This window comes from Hyperolius riggenbachi, chromosome 6 (assembly GCF_040937935.1).
Source record: "Hyperolius riggenbachi isolate aHypRig1 chromosome 6, aHypRig1.pri, whole genome shotgun sequence".
In the NCBI taxonomy this organism is placed as follows: Eukaryota; Metazoa; Chordata; class Amphibia; order Anura; family Hyperoliidae; genus Hyperolius; species Hyperolius riggenbachi.
The window spans coordinates 196,755,143-196,777,720 of record NC_090651.1 but is presented as its reverse complement, the minus strand read 5'-3'; the positions used below and the strand labels follow the sequence as shown (position 1 = coordinate 196,777,720).

At 39.6% G+C, this 22,578-nt stretch overlaps 1 protein-coding gene across 3 annotated transcripts in view; it reads left to right on the top strand.

The window, feature by feature from the left end:
- The window catches only part of ROBO3 (roundabout guidance receptor 3), a 661,476-nt gene that overhangs the window by 582,471 nt on the left and 56,427 nt on the right, over positions 1-22,578 (top strand). For all 3 annotated transcript variants that reach the window (XM_068240266.1, XM_068240267.1, XM_068240268.1), the window contains exons 17-21: positions 2,749-2,937; positions 3,023-3,046; positions 4,836-4,878; positions 9,076-9,224; positions 19,551-19,826. In XM_068240266.1, coding sequence (XP_068096367.1) covers positions 2,749-2,937; positions 3,023-3,046; positions 4,836-4,878; positions 9,076-9,224; positions 19,551-19,826 — 681 coding nt within the window. The remainder of the gene's footprint in view (positions 1-2,748; positions 2,938-3,022; positions 3,047-4,835; positions 4,879-9,075; positions 9,225-19,550; positions 19,827-22,578) is intronic.

Sequence of the window (22,578 nt, the reverse complement as noted above, 5' to 3'; positions counted from 1 at the left end):
CTGGGAAAAACATAGCTTATATACTGCCAGCCTAGCTAGGTGATTTGCATAACCAATGTATGCAAATTCTTCAGCAGCAGAGCAGATCAGAAACTTGCAAAGGAAAGATAGGTCTCTCTTCCAGAGACCTGCAGCCCACAGACTAGAGGAATGGTCAAACAGCTGTCTGCCTGTGCAGCCAGCTGAGCGGATCATTACATCCGTGTTCCAAGGTTTTTACCCCTTAAAGAGGAACTCCAGTGAAAATAATGTAGTAAAAAAAGTGCTTCATTTTTTACCATAATTATGTATAAATGATTTAGTCAGTGTTTGCTCATTGTAAAATCTCTCCTCTCCCCGATTTACATTCTGACATTTATTAAATGGTGACATTTTTACTGTGGGCAGGTTATGTAGCTGCTGCTAGCTGTTTTGGCTGTTAGAGACAGCTGTAAACAGCTAATTCCTGTCTATGAACCTTGTTACATTGTAACAAACTGCCAAAAGTACTGTGGTACTCAGAGCTTCTTGTGGGAGGGGTTTCAGCCCAAAATCAGTCATACAGCGCCCCCTGATGGTCTGTTTGTGAAAAGCATTATATTTCTCATGTAAAAGGGGGTATCAGCTACTGATTGGGATAAAGTTCAATTCTAGGTTGGAGTTTCTCTTTAAGGTTCCAGACATTTTTTTTTAAATTTTAGCTGTGTAGCTTTTATACAGCAGTAACTTTTTAATTATTTACACCATCTTACTGGTATAAGATGATATAAAACATGTGTATCTGATCAAATCACATATAGTGGGCATATGAAAACAGGGGCTGTGGAATCTTATTTTTCAAACAACACAGTACGTCACCATTTATTTTACTCTTTATTTTCAGTAGGCCTTAGTCCCACTCAGATACTTAGTTTTCTCATGGTTTGCTACCAATCCCATTTTATGTATCTTAGCCTTTAAACCTTTTTACTGTACTCAGTTAAAGCTATGATCACAAGCTCGTCATCATCATATGTTTTCCCCCTAACTCATTCAGAATGTGATATTACCCTTCATTCCTACTTTACTGAAGGCACATACATTACCACAATTACTGTCACCTGCAGGGATTGGGACTCTATCCCTTGGACGACAGTTGAGGGACAATTTCTGTACACATGCATTGCTAACCTATATGCACAGGCACAGAATGCTCCCGGCTACAGGAGCGTTATGGGGTGTACGCGGTTGAGCCGTGCATGTGTAGTACGCCCTGACTGGAGGAATTACCACAGCAGCCAACAGAGGTTCCAGGCAGCTCGGTAGGACAGCAAAGGAGCGATCAGTCTGAAGGGCTATAGGAAGCCCCAGGTATGTATACATTTTTAAACCCCTTCTCAGATTTCTTTTAAATGAGTTCTCAAATCTTTTCAATCTAATAATGTCTGTGATAATGTGCAGCGTTGCTCCTGGATCTACCATTAGTCTTTTTATTGAATTGCTAAACTGGGCTTAATTTATTTTAAAGGCAAATGTTTGTTCCAGATCATCAGTCACATGCTTTATGTTGTCTTGTGCTTTCCGTCTGTGCAATGTCTCTCTGTGAGTGGGGCTCTTGCAATAATTACACCACTGTGTCCTCTATTTATTCTTCTCTGGCTTGCATTGGCTTTGTGACCTTTCTGATGACAACTGTAGAAGATAAAGGATACATTTTCCCCTTGCTGTTATATGGATGGCAAAGGGTTTAAATGATTCAGGTTGGATTTTCAGAACCATAGTAACCTATAGCCCATCATTGAGGGTTGCTCCTGCATTTTTAAGTGCTGTAATAGCTGTTTCTGAGCATATGATATTTTAACACTGTAACACTTGCACTTTTCAGCTTTCTGAAGGGATGTCAGTCCTGTATATAAAGATATGTGGCTTGCCTATGTCAGCATAATGATCTATTAGAATTTCAATGCTTTCCTTCCTTCATCAGGTGCTTCTCTCATTATAAGAAACAGACATTATAAGAGACAGAATTTTGTCATCCAGGAATTAAATTGTCTCAGCATAGGCCTCCTCCTCCTCTTTTCTCTATTCAACTGGGTCTGTGTTTTCTGAAGATTCATGTAGGATGGTCTCTTTAAAGCTATGTACCAACATTGCGATTTTCCCGATGACCGACAATTTCTCCAACATATCGCGACGTGGGTACAGGTGCACAACCACACTGTGACCTTGCGCTTGGCAGAGGTGTGGCTAACGACCATTGTCAAGGGGATGTCACTGGACCCGTGGGGTGGTGGGTACGCAGCTTTAGATTCATTAAGCACAAATGGCCTAGGAATAATCCTCTTCTCCATCAAAAGCAGTGTGTTCCATGGGCTTGTTCCCTCTCCTGTGGGCCCATAACTTGTTGCCATTTAAGAGATGGAATAGCTGGCCTGATGCTGCTTTCTGATCTTATCTTGTGAGTTATAGAAGATCTCTGGCGGAGGATAAACTGCACACAGACACCATGCTTTAGTTTTTCTCAGGAACACACACTGTTCTCGTTTTTGTTTTTTTGTTTTTCTCTGCTCTGAGTAAACTTTATTTAAAACTTTCTGTCTAACAAAACAGACAACATAGCCACATTACTCTAGATCAGTGGATGAGCTGTATAAGGGCATATGAATCATCACATATCTTAACAGCTGTCATAATTTAAAGTATGCGGCTTGAAATGAGGCAATTAAACCTTAGTTTTGCTGATATTATAATGCTGTTCATCATCCTCTGTTTTCTTTCTACTCTGCCCAGAACCATCATCAGATCACATATCTATCAATAGTGGCGACAGTGTCAGTCTGACTGAGCAGATTACAGATGTGGTCAAACAGCCAGCATTCATAGCCGGTATTGGTGGAGCATGCTGGGTAATCCTAATGTGCTTCAGTGTCTGGATTTACTGCCGTAGAAAGAAGAGGAAGGAACTGAGCCATTACACAGGTATGTGATGCTGCAGTGACAGCTAGGAAAAAATGGTGTTAATCTTGGATGAATGATCCTAATGAAACTGTTTGTTTTATTCTAGCCTCCTTTGCCTACACCCCTGCAGGTACCTGTTCACTTACTCCTATTGCATGCACTGTTGTGATGTATGTATGTACGTATATATATATATATATATATATATATATATATATATATATATATATATATATATATATATACAGTGGAGGAAATAATTATTTGACCCCTCACTGATTTTGTAAGTTTGTCCAATGACAAAGAAATGAAAAGTCTCAGAACAGTATCATTTCAATGGTAGGTTTATTTAACAGTGGCAGATAGCACATCAAAAGGAAAATCAAAAAAATAACCTTAAATAAAAGATAGCAACTGATTTGCATTTCATTGAGTGAAATAAGTTTTTGAACCCTCTAACAATAAAAGACTTAATACTTAGTGGAAAAACCCTTGTTTGCAAGCACAGAGGTCAAACGTTTCTTGTAATTGATGACCAAGTTTGCACACATTTTAGGAGGAATGTTGGTCCACTCCTCTTTGCAGATCATCTCTAAATCCCTAAGGTTTCAAAGCTGTCTCTGTGCAACTCTGAGCTTGAGCTCCCTCCATAGGTTTTCTATTGGATTAAGGTCCGGAGACTGACTAGGCCACTCCATGACCTTAATGTGCTTCTTCTTGAGCTACTCCTTTGTTGCCTTTGCTGTATGTTTTGGGTAATTGTCGTGCTGGAACACCCATCCACGACCCATTTTCAGTTTCCTGGCAGAGGGAAGGAGGTTGTCGTTCAGGATTTCACGATACATGACTCCGTCCATTTTCCCGTTAATGCGATTAAGTTGTCCTGTGCCCTTAGCAGAAAAACACCCCCAAAGCAAAATGTTTCCACCCCCATGCTTGACGGTGGGGACGATGTTTTGGGGGTCATAGGGAGCATTTTTCTTCCTCCAAACACAGCGAGTTGAGTTAATGCCAAAGAGCTCTATTTTGGTCTCATCAGACCACAGCACCTTCTCCCAGTCACTCACAGAATCATTCAGGTGTTCATTGGCAAACTTCAGACGGGCCTGCACATGTGCCTTCTTGAGCAGGGGGACCTTGCGAGCCCTGCAGGATTTTAATCCATTGCGGTGTAATGTGTTTTCAATGGTTTTCTTGGTGACTGTGGTCCCTGCTAATTTGAGGTCATTCACTAACTCCTCCCGTGTAGTTCTAGGATGCTTTTTCACCTTTCTCAGAACCATTGACACCCCACGAGGTGAGATCTTGCGTGGAGCCCCAGAGCGAGGTCGATTGATGGTCATTTTGTGCTCCTTCCATTTTCGAACAATCGCACCAACAGTTGTCACCTTCTCTCCCAGCTTCTTGCTAATGGTTTTGTAGCCCATTCCAGCCTTGTGCAGGTCTACAATTTTGTCTCTGACATCCTTGGACAGCTCTTTGATCTTTCCCATGTTGGAGAGTTTGGAGTCTGCTTGATTGATTGATTCTGTGGACAGGTGTCTTTTATACAGGTGACTAGTTAAGACAGGTGTCCTTAATGAGGGTGACTAATTGAGTAGAAGTGTCTAACCACTCTGTGGGAGCCAGAACTCTTAATGGTTGGTAGGGGTTCAAAACTTATTTCACTCAATGAAATGCAAATCAGTTGCTATCTTTTATTTAAGGTTATTTTTTCGATTTTCCTTTTGATGTGCTATCTGCCACTGTTAAAATAAACCTACCATTGAAATGATACTGTTCTGAGACTTTTCATTTCTTTGTCATTGGACAAACTTACAAAATCAGTGAGGGGTCAAATAATTATTTCCTTCACTGTATATATATATACATATGCATATGAATTAACTATGTAATAATCCCTCACTCTTCAATTACAGTGTCCTTTCCCCACACTGAAGGGTCCAGTCACATCACAGCAAGGTAAGAAAAAAAAAGTATTCAGCATTTTATATGGACATCAGGGAATCGTATGTACAGACCAGACAAGTAGGAGCACAATGGTCTAACCATGAAGATATAGTTGAAGTATGTCCCATTAAGGAAATTTTCACTCGAGGGTCTGGGAAAAAATGGCCCAGGAAGTTAGTGTCAGACACATCAAACTTGATTGCTTGATTGCAAATTATTATTTTTTTTATGCCAACCTAGATTTAGGCCTTGTTCACATCTACCTAGCGCAGATGGCCGTGCGATCCGAACGCAGGGCATACGATCGCAAGCTATCTGCGCCGCTGCGCTGCTGATCCCATCCATTGACAGTGCTACCTAGCGCATCGTACTGCTGCGCAGCGCAGTAGATGTGAACGGTAGAAGGGCTGACTATGCCCTTCTGCCGTTCCTGCGTTTCAGCACATCATACGCGCTTCCAAATGCGCACGGAAGCGCGTATGATGTGAATGAGGCCTTAGAGGTAACTGCATTACAACATCCAAAATCTACTTTTAATTTATCAGATACTCTGTAAGGCCTGGAACCTACTAGCAGAGCTTTTCTAAGCATTTATAATTTAAAATTCTTGCTAATGTAATGCTATGGGGATTTTTCAAAAATCACATCCCTCAAGTGGGATCACACATAGCATTACATTAGCAAGAGCTTTTCAAATCCCAAGCGATTAACTAGCAGCGCTTTTCTAAGCCTTTTGTAATGTACAGCGCTGCAAAACATGTTGGCGCTTTATAAATACAATAAATAGGGAGTTCCAGGACTAAAATAGATTCTCTTGGCTGTATGCCAATCCACAGTATTTGTATTAAAAATCCTAATTCACTAACTTTTGAATCGATTTCACTACTCCTGCAATCAGCTTGAGTGACTCAGTCTCTTAAAATGATTCAGTCTCTTAAAAATGATTCAATCTCACCACTTTCCCGGTTAAGAACCGTTTCCCCTTGGCCTCTTTGAATCACTTCTGCTTCTGCTGATTTGGCTCTTTAGTTGTATAGCATGCAACTCGCATGAGAGTCTTTATTAGATCGGGCAGCGGGAGTCCCGTTGACTCGTTTGTTAGTAGCCGCTGCCGCTCTCCTTCAGCTGCTGAACCTCACTTGCATCAAACTACCCGCTACCCAGGTTCAGTCATTATTATAACCGCTGTAACGGTGATTTATGACAGAAGTGGATTACACCACTGAAAACTAGATAGGCAGCAGTTATGTTTGGGAAATGTAAGTAAAAAAAACCTCCCCTAACAAATTGATTAGCCTACCAGTCTGTCATCCGTCAGTGTTTACAAACACTGAGGATTATATGTTGCTTGAGGAAACCATTCATTTATTTGAAAAACTTTTTACACTATTTTAGAGGGATGTTTAATAGTCTATGCATAGACCACCATTTTTTTTTTTCCCTATTTGCGAAAGAACCCCTTTTAAGGTATTTTCTGCGTAAAAGTGAAGCAACACCTCCACCAATATATACAAGGGATGTATCTGAGACAAACCTTGAGATGCTTAAAGAAAACCTGAACTGAAAATTAAAAGTGAAAATAAACATACACAAGTCATACTTGCCTCATGTGTAGTCTACTCCTCAGTCTCTTTCTCCTCTCCTGCTTCCTGTTTGTCCACTGTGATCAAGAGAATTCTCCGTCCTCCATTTTGAAAATGGCCATTACCCCATAACAGCTTCCTGGTCAGCACACTGTTAAACTGTAACATTTCCCACATGAACCATAGGGAAACATGGACATTACCTGGCACATCAGTTGTCCTCTCAACTATAACTAACAGCAACTGATATATAACTGACAGCAACTGATACAGTTCAGTTCTGACAAAATGTTGTCAGAATTGGAAGGGATTGTTGTCAGAAGAAAATGGTGAGCTTCTGAGAGGAACTGATGGCAAGGTAACTATGCAATGCTCATTTGAAGTTACCTCATGTGTTTATTTTAAATAATTTTACTTTCAGTTCAGGTTCCCTTTAATAATTTTACAAAAAAAGGTGGTCTTTCAGCTGGCAAAAGCAGGACATACCAGTAGTAATAATAGCACTACATTCTTCACTCAGTTATTCACGATCCAAGGACAAGTTTGTGTCTTTTAAAATGAGATGTTGGGCATATTTCTAAAGTAAAAAAAGAAAGAAAAAAAGCCTAATTCATCAAGTTAACTTTGACAAGATTTTATCAAATATGTCTGGAGCAGGTGTTGTGTAGACATTGTATTGAGGTTGACCATTTTAAAGAACAATACCAGGATTTTCTTTGTTTTAGTGTTGGATAGTGTGGGAAGGGATTTGAAACTGTTAGGGCCCGTTTCCACTAGAGCGAATCAGCATGCGTTTTCTGCATGCAGATTCGCATAACCAATACAAGTGGATGGACCTGTTTCCACTTGTCAGAAATCCTGTGCGGTTTTGTGTGCAGGAAAAATCTGCACGGCAGAGCCATCAATTCGCATACAATGCATTTAATAGGAAATTTGCATGCAGTTACACGCATGCAGTTACACTTAGCAACTGCCGTTTCTGGAATGCATTTGAAAATAATAAAATAAATACTGAGAAGCCCCCATGAGAAAATGGACTAGTTAAAAACGTCAGAACTGTCCAATTTTAACTGCATAACTCTTGAGGAGTAAATTCTCAAAAATGTGGACACAATTAAGCATTAAAAACACAAAAAAAAGGACCCAGTCCTGTACAATACAATGCAAAAGTTTTTGTGTTTTTTTTCACTAAAATATTTTCAACATTTTTACTCCAAGGCTAAGGTTTTTACGTGTGCTTTTTAGAGGCAATCAAGCGTTAGCTTTATTGTTGACCCTATTGGCAAACCTTCTGTTAAAGTGACACCGAAGCAAAAAAAAAAAAAACCCTTATAATATAATGAATTGAATGTGTAGTACAGATAATTAATAGAACATTAGTAGCAAAGAAAAGAGTCTCGTTTTTTTATTTTCAGTTATATAGCTTTTTTATAACATTGCAGTATTCTCTAATATTTGCAGTTTACAAACTACACTCTGCATTTTAAACTTTGAAACAGAGCAGAGCTAATGACCCTTTCACCTTCCCTGCAGTAAAATGTTATCTGAAGATGTATTTCACTGTTTCTTTGATGTATAAGTGCTTCAGAAAATAGCACTGCTCTCTGACTAAATTAGTTGGAGGGCTCAGAGAAGCTCTTTTGCATAGATAACAAGTGAAGTTTCTCAATTCTTCCTGTACTGGAAACAATATTAGATTCATATCTTTGCTACTAATGTTATATTTCTTAGCTGTGCTACACATACAATTCATTTTATCATAAGATTATTTCCACTTCAGATTCCCCTTAACAGTGCTGCCATAGCTCTATAAAGGTGGCAAAAAAAACGATCAGTTCATTTTTCAATTTTATTTTTTTAACAAACCAAAAATTGAAGGTTGATGTTTCAACTTTTGAATAAAAATAAAGGGATTGACTACGGTGGACATTATTTAGATGAAAATGAATGCAATCGCCTTATCTTTGATTCAGAAAAATAGAATGGAATTGAAAATATTGTAGTTCTAAAGACAGTTTTGTTGTAGTGCTGTTGGTATATTGGGTACTTCTCCTGCGTAATTCTTCTTTATGGCTAAGGAAGGATGTAGTGCTCCCACGTTATTTATAATTGAGATTTATTTTTACTCAGCTCTGCATGAAAACAGTGCAGGCAGCCTGTTACAGTAGTTCATGCTGGATCATTATAGCAAGCACTAGCTGGCACACAAGGAAACTTTAAGGACTAGGGCCCATTTGAAACAGCTTTAAAAAAAAATGCTAGCATTTTTAAGAGCGATTTTACCCGTAAAAAAATTGCTTTCCAGAGCAATTTCAAGCAATGTGATTTTGGGCCATGCAGTCCTTGAATCAAATTGTTCCAAAAATGCTGCAGACACCATGATTGCGATTTTAGTACATTTTCAGAATTGCCACCGTTTTTTTTTTTTTTTTTTGTGAACACACAAAACACTCCTGTAAGTGCTCTAGTGGGCCTCAGGCCTCATCACTCCCTGTTAGTGCTGTAGTATGGGTAACATTTTGCAAAGTGACAGGAGCTAATGAATGTCCATATTTAGCTTCTGTAATCAACAGAAGATTGAATGGTACATTCTTGAAGCCATTGTAAATATTGTTTTCCATTCCAGACCAGGCATGTTGGCTACAGGTGCATCTAACTATCCTTGGCTGGCAGACTCCTGGCCAGCCACCAACCTTCTGAGAAATGGCAAGCCAAATGAGCCCACAGTTAACTGCTGTCCAGGAAACCTCAACCCATCCGAGAGATACTACAATGGTAAGATGCTACTTCTGTAGACCCAGGTCTTTTTATGTACAGTGCTTTTAAATATTTCAGTGTGTGGGGGTGGACCAACTGTCAATCAAAGCAGCATTGATTTTGAAGTTTGTATCAGTAAAATATCTCTGAAGTTTATTCCAGACTAATAGAATTCTCTAATCCAATAGATGAGGATGAGCCCTTATCTCCCACAAATAATCCAGCTTTGTATACAGGGGAAAAAGTTGCATCCCTTTCAAAGTTTTTAGTGATATCTGGTGTCACTGGGGGCAGATAGAGGGTGTAAATGTCCATCAACAGGGACAAAAATCAAGAAAGAAAAAGTTCCTGTTTGCAAAATGAGAGAGAGTTATAACATACCTCCCAGCTATCTTGCTTTCTCATTTCGATTCAATCAAATGATTTGTTAAACTTTAGTAATAGAGGACACACTCACTTCAACTGTTTAAATAAATAAATATATACTCTATCCCCTAGTAAACTAACTGACTGCTGCAGATGATTTGTAATTTGTAGAATCTCTGATGAGATTGAGGTTTTTAGAGAAAGCATTAAAGGCATAGAAGCTGCCATGTTCCCCCCCTCCCCTTCTCACAGTCCTTATTTATACAAGTCAGAGATGCTATCTTGACACATTGACACACACAATCTCTTTGAAGAAACTGTCCTAATTACCCGCCCCCCTCTGTTGATAAAAAGGTATTGTTTACTTCTTGGTAATGACTATAATAAAACAATTCTCTTCCGGGGACGGATGGGCAGGCCTGCTGAGGGTAGGCTAATAAAACTACTTTGGATGTTAAATAAAAGGTAAAATGGAAGTTCATTTTAATAATGAGACATATTGTTGGCATGCATTTTTCATGTGCTATTGAGATGCCCTGGGTGCTAAAAATGGTGCTTGGTTCACTTTAAGTCTTTCATGTAATTCTGAGTGATTCACTGATCTGTGGCTGGGAATTGCTCAAGAGCAACCTGATCCTCCTGTCAAAAACCAGAGCGGTTCTTGCCTTTTTCATGATTGCTAACTCAGTAAAGGACCAGCCCTTAAAGCATTGCTATCATATAAATCCGGCATAGTGGAGTCTGAACCCTCTATAACAGTAATTATAGATTGACGGTATACCTTGAAATGAATCGGAGCACTCAGTATATGATTTTATATAAAAAAATGTATTTGCTTATCATTCAGCATATATACAAAATATGAACAGTTCCAAGTAGTGTTTCCTTATAACAGTATTCCATCTTATCAAGGCTTTAGAGCCAAGCAATTATCAATCTTATAAGTACATTCAAAAAAGAATATAACAGTTGTGTTCTGTAGAATAAGATCAAAAGTAGTCTTATCTGTATCAATAGCTGTGTATCTAGTAGCTGTGTAAAACTTGTAGTAATCTTCTTAAAGAAATGGCATAAAAAATAGCTTCTAAAAAAACTTCTTGCTAACATCTTAACAAAACTTAATGCTGAAAAATTAATAAAGTAAATCACCAGAATATGAAGCATATTACGCCTTCTCTGTCATCTCTTCAGCATCTAGAACCACTTGTGGGAAGGTAGCTTCTGCCTCATGTGTCTTCTCAGGAGATTGTTGGGCTTCTGCAAACTATGTGCTTTCAGCTTCTACTTTTATAGGGGTTGGAGGCAATATGGCTGCCTAATCTGGACTTTCCTTAAATCCCAGGCTCTGATTGGCTAAAGCTTTCGTGCGTCAATGCTTTATCATGTTTTGATTACCTAAGTCATAATATTATTATTTATAAATTCTTAATTACCTTATCTCTGTGGGAATTTACGTAGGTTTGCAATGTTTATACATTCTAATCAGGTCATTTCTGACGCAGTTCATTAAAAATGGATGTCACCAGCCATCTTGTCTGCTAGTATGACTTGTTTGACCCAGACATGGACTTCCAAAAACATTAAACAATGTCATTCATGACGCATTACTGATAAAGTGTTCACTGCTAATTAGGTTGGAATGTCTTGGTACTTCCCCAGACATGAGATTGGTCAGGTTGACACTGTAACCAGACCTGTGAGAGCCTTCAGCAATTTAAGGCTTATTAATCTCCTTGCCGGTCTAAAAAATCCGGCAAGGAGGCAGCGCCGCACTTATTTTTTTTTTTTTAAATCATGTAGCGAGCCAAGGGCTCGCTACATGATAGCCGCTGAGCGGCAGCATCCCCCTACCTACTCCGATCGCCTTCGGCGATCAGAGTATGCAAGAAATCCCGTTGAGAACGGGATTTCTTGCAGGGCTTCCCCGGTCGCCATGGCGACCGGGCGGGATGACGTCACCGACGTCATGGACGTCGTGACGTCAGAGGGAACCCCGATCCGCCCCTTAGCGCTGCCTGGCACTGATTGGCCAGGCTGCGCAGGGGTCTGGGGCGGGGGGGGGGGCGGCTCGGCGCGGCGGGTAGCGGCGAATCGGCGGCGAGCGGCGGCGATCGCAAGTTACAAGCAGCTAGCAAAGTGCTAGCTGCTTGTAACAAAAAAAAAATTATGCAAATCGGCCCAGCGAGGCCTGAGAAATCCTCCTGCGCAGGTTACCCCGAACTGTGTTCGGGATAACCGGCAAGGAGGTTAAAACATACAAGGCTTCTAATATACTTATTTAAATATAAAGCTTATTATATACTTTTTCTTAAAACAATTAATCATATAAGATATAATTGCATATTAAATATAAAATCATTGTCTATATATTTGTCTTTCTGATAAACTAAAACTATGAATTTTAGAAAAGCAAAGTTCAATCAAATTAGGCAGGCACTAAGTTTGGTGAAGTGGTATAATGTACTACAAGGGGAAGACACTGAAGGGAAATGGCAAGCTTTTAAACTTATACTCAATCAATATTGTAGTATGTATATCACATATGGAAACAAAATGTCTAGGAATAAAAAAAGGCCTCTATGGATGAATAGAAAGGTTAAAGATAAAATGAAGAGGAAAAAGAATGCCTATAAGGTCTTAAAACAGAAGGGGACCGAGGCTGCACTAAGCAATTATAAGGAGTGCAATAAAAATTGTAAAAAATAAATTAGGCAGGCAAAGATTGAAGCTGAAAAACAAATCGCTAAGGATATCAAATCTAACCCAAAAAAGTTTTACAAGTACATTAACTCTAAAAAAAGAAAGGTTGACTGTATAGGACTCCTAAAGGATGAGGGGGGGAACTCAATGGTGGATGACCAAGGTAAGGCAGAGTTATTAAATGCTTTCTTTGCTTCTGTCTTCACAAAAGAAACAGCACTGTTGCAAACTACAGAGGCGGAAGAGTCTCAATCTTCTAACTGTAATATTAAATACTTAACGCAGGAAGAAGTGAAGGCAAGACTAAATAAATTAAAAATAGACAAGGCACCTGGTCCGGATGGCATGCATCCTCGGGTCCTAAGGGAATTAAGTTCAGTTATAGATAAACCCCTTTATCTTATCTTTTGTGACTCTCTTGCAACTGGCAGAGTCCCAGTGGATTGGCGTACACCCATGTTTTCCCATTATTTAAGAAGGGCAAAAAAATCAGATCCAGGAAATTATAGGCCTGTAAGCTTAACATCAGTTGTATGCAAACTATTTGAGGGGTTACTAAGAGATGCTATACATGACTTCATAGTAGAAAATAATCTTATTTCTCAGCATCAACATGGGTTTACTAAAGACAGGTCCTGTTTGACTAACATGCTCAGCTTTTATGAGGTAGTGAATGCTAATATGGATATTGGGAATGCTGTAGATGTCAGATACTTGGACTTTGCAAAGGCCTTCGACACTGTTCCCCACAAAAGTCTGGTGCAAAAGTTGAGGATGCAAGGACTGGGGAAGAGTCTGTGTTCATGGATAGGGAACTGGCTAATGGACAGAAAACAAAGAGTTGTGGTCAATGGATCGTACTCAAAATGGGAGACTGTTAGAAGTGGGGTCCCACAGGGGTCTGTTCTGGGTCCAGTGCTCTTCAATTTATTTATTAATGACCTAGTAGATGCAGTAGTGAACAATGTTGCTATTTTTGCAGATGATACAAAATTGTGCAGAATCATCAACTCTCAGGAAGATAGTGTCATATTGCAACAGGATCTGGATAGGATGGCTATATGGGCACATACATGGCAGATGAAATTCAATGTTGACAAATGTAAAGTCATGCATTTTGGACGTACTAATGGTCTAGCACCATACAAAATAAATGGGATACAGTTGGGGACATCAAACTTGGAGAAGGACTTAGGAGTACTCATTGACAACAAGTTAAATAATCGTACTCAATGCCAAGCAGCTGCAGCTAAAGCTAACAAAATTTTGGGATGCATTAAAAGGGAAATAAAAACTCGAGATGCTAGCATAATATTGCCCCTGTTTAACTCTCTAGTAAGGCCACATATGGAATATGGAATTCAGTTCTGGGCACCACATTACAAAAAAGATATTGCAGTTTTAGAGCAGGTGCAGAGACGAGCAACAAAATTGATACGTGGGATGGAAGGTCTCACTTATCAAGAAAGGTTAGATAAACTGGGCTTATTTAGTCTAGAGAAAAGACGCCTTAGAGGGGATCTAATTAACATGTATAAATACATCAGAGGGCAATATAATAGCTTGGCGGATGAGCTTTTTGTCCCTAGGACTTCTCAAAGGACTAGAGGACATGATCTGCGCATGGAGGAAAAACGTTTTAGCCATTTATTTAGGAAAGGGTTCTTTACAGTTAGAGTGATTAAGATGTGGAATGCATTGCCACAGGAAGTCGTTATGGCAAACTATACCTGCATTTAAAGGGGGCTTAGATGCTTTCCTTGCGTTGAAAGACATCCATGGCTACAATTACTAGGTAATGCCTAATGATGTTGATCCAGGGATTTTATCTGATTGCCATCTGGAGTCGGGAAGGAATTTTTCCCTTTAGGGGCTAATTGGACCATGCCTTGTAAGGGTTTTTTCGCCTTCCTCTGGATCAACAGGGATATGTGAGGGAGCAGGCTGGTGTTGTACTTTATACTGGTTGAACTCGATGGACGTATGTCTTTTTTCAACCAAAATAACTATGTAACTATGTAACGATGTAATATTTTTCCACCGGCAGGGGTCATCATTTCATAACAAATAACAACCAGTATTAATAATGTGGCATCATTGAATCATCTTTAACTAATTGGGAAAACAATTGTTTTATATTTTATATCTTTCATATTTTGACTTTCTCTGTCTGGGAAACTTATCTTTTCTTGCTGGCTGTAATGGCCTTCAACCAAGGAACATGTAAACAAAATTGTCTAGAACCAAAACAATCCCACAAGAGTGTTTTACTGTCTCAAATTATCACTAGCTTTTAAATATATTTCACAGTATTAAAGTATGTTATATATGGTTTAACAATAACTATTTCTTTCTTTGGAAGGACTGTATTGATTATTAATATTTATATATACATACACATATGACAGTTTTTCCTGCATAAATAAAACCGCTAGAATTCTGACACTCCAGCCCTGAAAAAGAAAAAATGGCCCTACCTGATCTTTTCAAGTCTGGTTTGCAGGGCATCTAGAAGAAGGGGAAATGTTTTCAGAATACGATTCACCCTGTGATGATCTGTGTGCTGAGTGTGGCTGAGCAGAATGCAAAAGAGCTTCCACCGTGAGATCGGCATTCTCTCCCTTCACCCCGCGCCATCTTTAGCTATAGTGCAGGCCTGCATACTGACAGACAGCTCTGGGAGTTTCAGCTGCCATTTTATATCCGTCTTTATGGATTCCACATCCATCGGTGTTTCCAAAATGACAGTGACAGGGAAACTGAGATTCGACTCAGAGCTCTCTGTTTAATCGTCCAGCGTGCTTGTGCAGTGGAAACGCTCCCTCGCTTTCTAATTTCAAAAAGTTTGGATAGTGCATTTTACTCTGTGAGAAATGTACTTGTACAAATTTATTTTAAACTTTACAATTTTTTGAGACAGTTCCCTGGCACACCACTAGCCATGCCCCTGTGAGATTAGTCACACATACAAATAATTAATTGGCAAAATGCATATTTTCTTAATTAAACCAAGAATAAAAAAGAACAAGATTATGTGTAAACAAGAATACCAGTTGCAAGTAAAAATATCTTTATTAATCACGTGCAGGAACAAAGTTAAAACAAGTTAACATTCTGAAACCAGGAGGCAGTGAGGGTCAAGGCTGTAAACAACTATTAACAGGTTCTGTGAATAATAGGTATTGCAAATAAGCACAAGGGGTGCAGAATGATCCTGGTACAATGAATGTAAAGAAGGCTGCCAGCCAACTTATACAAAGATGCATAAAGTATAACCATATAAGTCTCAAACGAAGTGTCACAGTACAAATACATCCCTGACTGCTAAAATAAAACAATAAAACAAAACAGAGATACTATGCACAACCAAGCAGAAATGTAGATGTTATGTAAACTAAGAAAAAAAACGGTGTGTGTGTGTCTTTATATATATATATATATATATATATATATATATATATATATATATACACACACAGTGGTGTGAAAAACTATTTGCATCACAGCACTATTAAAAAATTGTGTGGTTAGTGGAAGGGACGCCTTGGAAGCAGTACACCAGGTATGTATGCCTGCACACTTTGCCGGTGCTCAGTCTCGACCGGATTGCCCAAGCGGTCGCTGGTTCACCATAAACAAACAAAAAAGAGACGGCACACATTTGGCTGCAAAAACTGTTGCTGTGTATTATGGAGCAAAGCACCGCATTACATGTTACGGACTTCCGTCCTTCCTCAGATGCATGCGGTATATATATACAGTGGTGTGAAAAACTATTTGCCCCCTTCCTGATTTCTTATTCTTTTGCATGTTTGTCACACTTAAATGTTTCTGCTCATCAAAAACCGTTAACTATTAGTCAAAGATAACATAATTGAACACAAAATGCAGTTTTAAATGATGGTTTTTATCATTTAGTGAGAAAAAACTCAAAACCTACATGGCCCTGTGTGAAAAAGAAATTGCCCCCTGAACCTAATAACTGGTTGGGCCACCCTTAGCAGCAATAACTGCAATCAAGCTTTTGCGATAACTTGCAACGAGTCTTTTACAGCGCTCTGGGGGAATTTTGGTCCACTCATCTTTGCAGAATTGTTGTAATTCAGCTTTATTTGAGGGTTTTCTAGCATGAAACACCTTTTTAAGGTCATGCCACAACATCATCTCAATAGGATTCAGGTCAGGACTTTGACTAGACCACTCCAAAGTCTTCATTTTGTTTTTCTTCAGCCATTCAGAGGTGGATTTGCTGGTGTGTTTTGGGTCATTGTCCTGCTGCAGCACCCAAGCCCGCTTCAGCTTGAGTTGACGAACAGATGGCCGGACATTCTCCTTCAGGATTTTTTGGTAGACAGTAGAATTCATGGTTCCATCTATCACAGCAAGCCTTCCAGGTCCTGAAGCAGCAAAACAACCCCAGACCATCACACTACCACCACCATATTTTACTGTTGGTATGATGTTCTTTTGCTGAAATGCTGTGTTACTTCTACGCCAGATGTAACGGGACACGCGCCTTCCAAAAAGTTCAACTTTTGTCTCGTCGGTCTGCAAGGTATTTTCCCAAAAGTCTTGGCAATCATTGAGATGTTTTTTACAAAATTGAGACGAGCCTTAATGTTCTTTTTGCTTAAAAGTGGTTTGCGCCTTGGATATCTGCCATGCAGGCCGTTTTTCCCAAGTCTCTTTCTTATGGTGGAGTCGTGAACACTGACCTCAATTGAAGCAAGTGAGGCCTGCAGTTCTTTAGATGTTGTCCTGGGGTCTTTTGTGGCCTCTCGGATGAGTTTTCTCTGTGCTCTTGGGGTAATTTTGGTCGGCCGGCCACTCCTGGGAAGGTTCATCACTGTTCTATGTTTTTTCCATTTGTGGATAATGGCTCTCACTGTGGTTCGCTGGAGTCCCAAAGCTTTAGAAATGGCTTTATAACCTTTACCAGACGGATAGATCTCAATTACAGTACTTTTGTTCTCATTTGTTCCTGAATTTCTTTGGATCTTGGCATGATGTCTTGCTTTTGAGGTGCTTTTGGTCTACTTCTCTGTGTCAGATAGCTTCTATTTAAGTGATTTCTTGATTGAAACAGGTGTGGCAGTAATCAGGCCTGGGGGTGACTACAGAAATTGAACTCAGGTGTGATAAACCACAGTTAAGTTATTTTTTAACAAGGGGGGGGGGCAATCACTTTTTCACACAGGGCCATGTAGATTTGGAGTTTTTTTTCTCACTAAATAATAAAAACCATCATTTAAAACTGCATTGTGTGTTCAATTATGTTATCTTTGACTAATAGTTAACTGTGTTTGATGAGCAGAAACATTTAAGTGTGACAAACATGCAAAAGAATAAGAAATCAGGAAGGGGGCAAATAGTTTTTCACACCACTGTATATATATACCGCATGCATCTGAGGAAGGACGGAAGTCCGTAACATGTAATGCGGTGCTTTGCTCCATAATACACAGCAACAGTTTTTGCAGCCAAATGTGTGCCGTCTCTTTTTTGTTTGTTTATGGTGAACCAGCGACCGCTTGGGCAATCCGGTCGAGACTGAGCACCGGCAAAGTGTGCAGGCATACATACCTGGTGTACTGCTTCCAAGGCGTCCCTTCCACTAACCACACAATTTTTTAATAGTGCTGTGATGAGGGCCAGATTAAAGGCAAGGCAACATAGGTTCCTTCAACAGTGGAAACATACTGGGTAGTGGGTAAGATTTTCATCAGACCCGGTACATGGTAAGTGTGTCTGGAAGGGACCGCTTGGAGTATAGTAAACAGGAGAGTTGTTAACTCTGGCACAGGGGAGAGGTGAGATACTGCTACTTACTTACCCAGCCTTGCTGTGTTTACCTGCTCAATGTAGGGGGGGGGGAGGGGGGGATACATTATGCAGGAAATCTGCCATAACCACAAAAGAAAAATCGAGAGCCCCGATAGTGCGTTATTGTAATTCGGTTTGATAATTTTCAAGCTTGAATAGAAGAATAATACTCACAAAAATGGGTTGTCGAACATAGGCAACCACTTGTAGCGCTTGCGGGGAAATTAGGCCTGTCCCCTCTCAGGCTAAAAAGTCAAGCATCAAAAAGTCTGTGCAAGATTACAGAGGCGTCAATCAGAATAAAATACACTAAAATTCCATAAAATGGGGGTCCTTGGATGATTCACCACCCCAATAAAGGACATTAATATTAATAATCAATAATAATTTGATAATTTATTAATTTTACTCCAACAATCTTTGCAACGCGTTTCACGGGTCTATCGCTCGCTTCCTCAGGCAGTATAAAACAGGAGCAACTGTAAAAAAACATATATATATATATATATATATATATATATATACACACATATATATGCACACACACATGCACATGTCACATATATAGTGCACAAATTAGATGTTAATATCATTGGGTCCATAAAGTACAGGATATAATTTAGACACATGTACCTATATACAAAATAAGCCCATCCAGACGAGAAGGCTATATATGCCTATATCCAATGCACACATATGATCATACATGCCTACATTCTACACAAAGTACAATTCAGATATATTACAAATCCCCTACGTTTCAAATCCAAAAAATCTTAAAATCCAAGATATATTTGTAATATATCTGAATTGTACTTCGTGTAGAATGTAGGCATGTATGCATGTATGATCATATGTGTGCATTGGATATAGGCATATATAGCCTTCTCGTCTGGAGGGGCTTATTTTGTATATAGGTACATGTGTATAAATTATTTCCTGTACTTTATGAACCCAATGATATTAACATCTAATTTGTGCACTATATATGTGACATATGACATGTGCATGTGTGTGTGCATATATGTGTATATATATATATATATATATATATATATATATATATATATATATATATATATATATATAATATGTTTTTTTTACTGTTACTCCTGCTTTATACTGCCTGAGGAAGCGGGCGATAGACCCGTGAAACGTGTTGCAAAGATTGTTGGAGTAAAATTAATAAATTATCAAATTATTATTGATTATTAATATTAGTGTCCTTTATTGGGATGGTGAATCATCCAAGGCCCCCCATTTTATAAAATTTTAGTGTATTTTATTCTGATTGGCGTCTCTGTACTCTGCCATAACCAGTTGCACCAGTCTGCTAATGCAGAGTTTTGCTAAATAGTCTACTAACAACATCTAGTCATTCAGTAACAATTTTCTAAAACAGTCTTTCTTTTTTGAGCTAGTGCATTGGTGTTAACCAGTGCTTGATTTTGACAGATGCTGGGATTTCTAACTACATTGCTCAGACTGAGAAGTTTGGCACAGGTGCCTCAGATGGGCCTATCTACAGCACCATTGATGCCACCAGTGATGACATGAGGACGTTCAATGGTGCATTCTCTCAGCATACCACCCCTTATGCCACCACACCTGTGGTGCCTTATGGTGGACAGAACCTGCATTCACCTGAATCAGAAGACAATGCATGGAATGTTCTGGCTGGCACCTCTGGAATCTTATATGCACAGCCTGATCGTAACAAGCCAGAGAACGGTACGTACCAGCATATTTGCCTTTATATTTATATGGTTCACCTCTAGAGACAGTGGGACAGCTAAGGGACATGCTTTCTTTGTCAGATCACTAGAACTGAAGATGGTGAGAGTTTTAAGGTGCAAAAATCTTAAGCATCATAGTGTATATCTGAAGTGGAGAGTTGCACGGTGGAAGAGCAGTTCTCAAGCAGCATATCAAGAGAAGAGAGTTAACCTCCCTGACGTTATTATTATTTCCAGATTTATGGTCTAAAAGCCATGCAATTTTTTTCACAAGCTTTTAGACCCTAAAAACAAGAAAAAAAAAAACCAACCACAGAGAGATCTGCAGCAGCTCCTGCATATAACTCACTCAGTCTCGGAATTACCGCTCTGAGCTGCAGATTTCCGTCCCAAGCCTGACTCTGGATTACCGCTAAGGAGGTTAAAGAGAACTTCCCTCCAATCAGCGGGAGGGAAGGGACGTGGGCGAGTAGCGCCGATACGGAGGAGGCGGGGGAGCGGCGCTAACAGACAGGCAGAGGTAAACATTGTGCTGGCGACACGCTGTGTGTCGCTAGCACTGCGGGGGGTATAGCGGCGCGCAGGGGGGTCCTGGAGGCACACCATGGGGCAACAGAGGCTGGTGTTAGTGTGCACAACCAGCCTCTGTGCCCCACTAGCATAATTAAATCCCACCTCGGGTTCTCTTTAAGGTTCCCATACATCTACCAATTTTGGCGACCAATCAACCAAAAGACAGATCTCTCTGATCTCTCTGATCAAATCTGATCGGAAAGAGATCGGTTGGCCTCCATAAACCGCAGGCCGATTCCCGACTGATTTCAGAATTAAATCTTTTGGAAAATTGGCCTCGTGACGTTGCCTCACTGTCTCTGGTCGCTGTCCTCCCTAGTATACATATAACCCTCCTCTCCCCGCAGTGCCCCTGCATTAATACTTTACCTCTCATTAGGATCCTGGCAACCACGTGGGGCAGGGATAAAGCATTAATGTAGGGGCATCGGGAGGGGGTTACATGACACTAGAGGGAACAGCAGCCTGGGGTTTCCGTTGCATTTGTTGTTTATCGCATGCTTTACCTGATTGCGCATGTCTGGCCGACATCTTGCAGCTTGTCCGATCGATATATTCCACCAATTTCAGTCCAAAATTGGTCAAATCATTGTTCATAATGCTTTTGGTTGCACTGATTTTCATCAAATTCAATAATAATTATGGAATCAGATGATGAATTAGCTGCCAAATCAATAGATCTGTGGCCACCTTTAGAGAGTGGAAGGTGCAGAGTACCCCAACAGTACAGATAATGTCAGGAGAGCAGAGTTAAGTAAGAGAGAGCTAAGTACACACACTAGATTTTTGTAAACTGATTGTCACCCGGAAAGATTGTTTGGAAATCTAATGTGAGTACAGGTGTCCCCTGATGCCTTTAGCTAAGTGATTCATTGTTTTGGATCAGTTATAACCAACTTCTGTTTTTTATACTGTATAGTGTAGTTCCTACAGCTGGACACCTCTTACTTATCTCTCCCACCCCCCTCTCCATAGAACAGAACATGCTGTGGGGCAGTGTGTTTGCATAACCATCGTTCTCAGAATGTTACTAGATTTCCTGTTAAAGAGGAACTCCAGTGAAAATAATGTAATATAAAAAGTGCTTCATTTTTACAATAATTATGTATAAATGATTTAGTCAGTGTTTGCCCATTGTAAAATCTTTGAAAACCCTGATTTACATTCTGACATTTATTACATGGTGACATTTTTACTGTTGGCAGGTGATGTAGCTGCTGCATGCTTTTTTGGCAGTTGGAAACAGCTGTAAACAGCCATTTCCCACAATGCAGCAAGGTTCACAGACAGGAAACTGCCTAGAGTACGTACTTTTCCTGTTTCTTGTGGGAGGGGTTTCACCACAATATCAGCTATACAGCGCCCCCTGATGGTCTGTTTGTGAAAAGGAATACATTTCTCATGTAAAAGGGGGTATCAGCTACTGATTGGGATAAAGTTCAATTCTTGGTCGGAGTTTATCTTTAACAAATACTGTACTGAAAATGTGTATGTTGCTTCAGATATTAGAAGCAGCCATATGGAGTATTTTAGGAGAGTAAAGCTGGCCATACACTATTCAATCATCATTTTGTTTTCGATCATTATTATGATTAATTATTTTATGACCGATTAACAACTAACATTGTGGATCAAACTTTTGATCTATTTATAGATTTTAATATTGATCACAACTGTTTAAATTCACTTCAATTAATGATCAATTAGAAGTTATGTCTGATCAAATGTCTAGTTGGGAAAATAACTTGTACAGTGTATAGCTGTCTTAAAGGTAAAAAAAATTATACAGTGTATGGCTACCTTAAAGAGGAACTCCAGTGAAAATAATGTAATAAAAAAGTGCTTCATTTTTACAATAATTATGTATAAATGATTTAGTCAGTGCTTGCTCATTGTAAAATCTTTCCTCTCCCAGATTTACATTCTGACATTTATCACATGGTGACATTTTTACTGTGGGCAGGTTATGTAAGCTGCTCTTAGCTGTTTTGGCTGTTACAGACAGCTGTAAACAGCCATTTCCTGTCTGTGAACATTGTTACATTGTGGCAGTTTGCCCAGAGTACCGCGGTACCAGAGCCTCTTGTGGGAGGGGTTTCATCACAAAATCAGTCATACAGCGCCCCCTGATGGTCTGTTTGTGAAATGCAATAGATTTGTCATGTAAAAGGGGG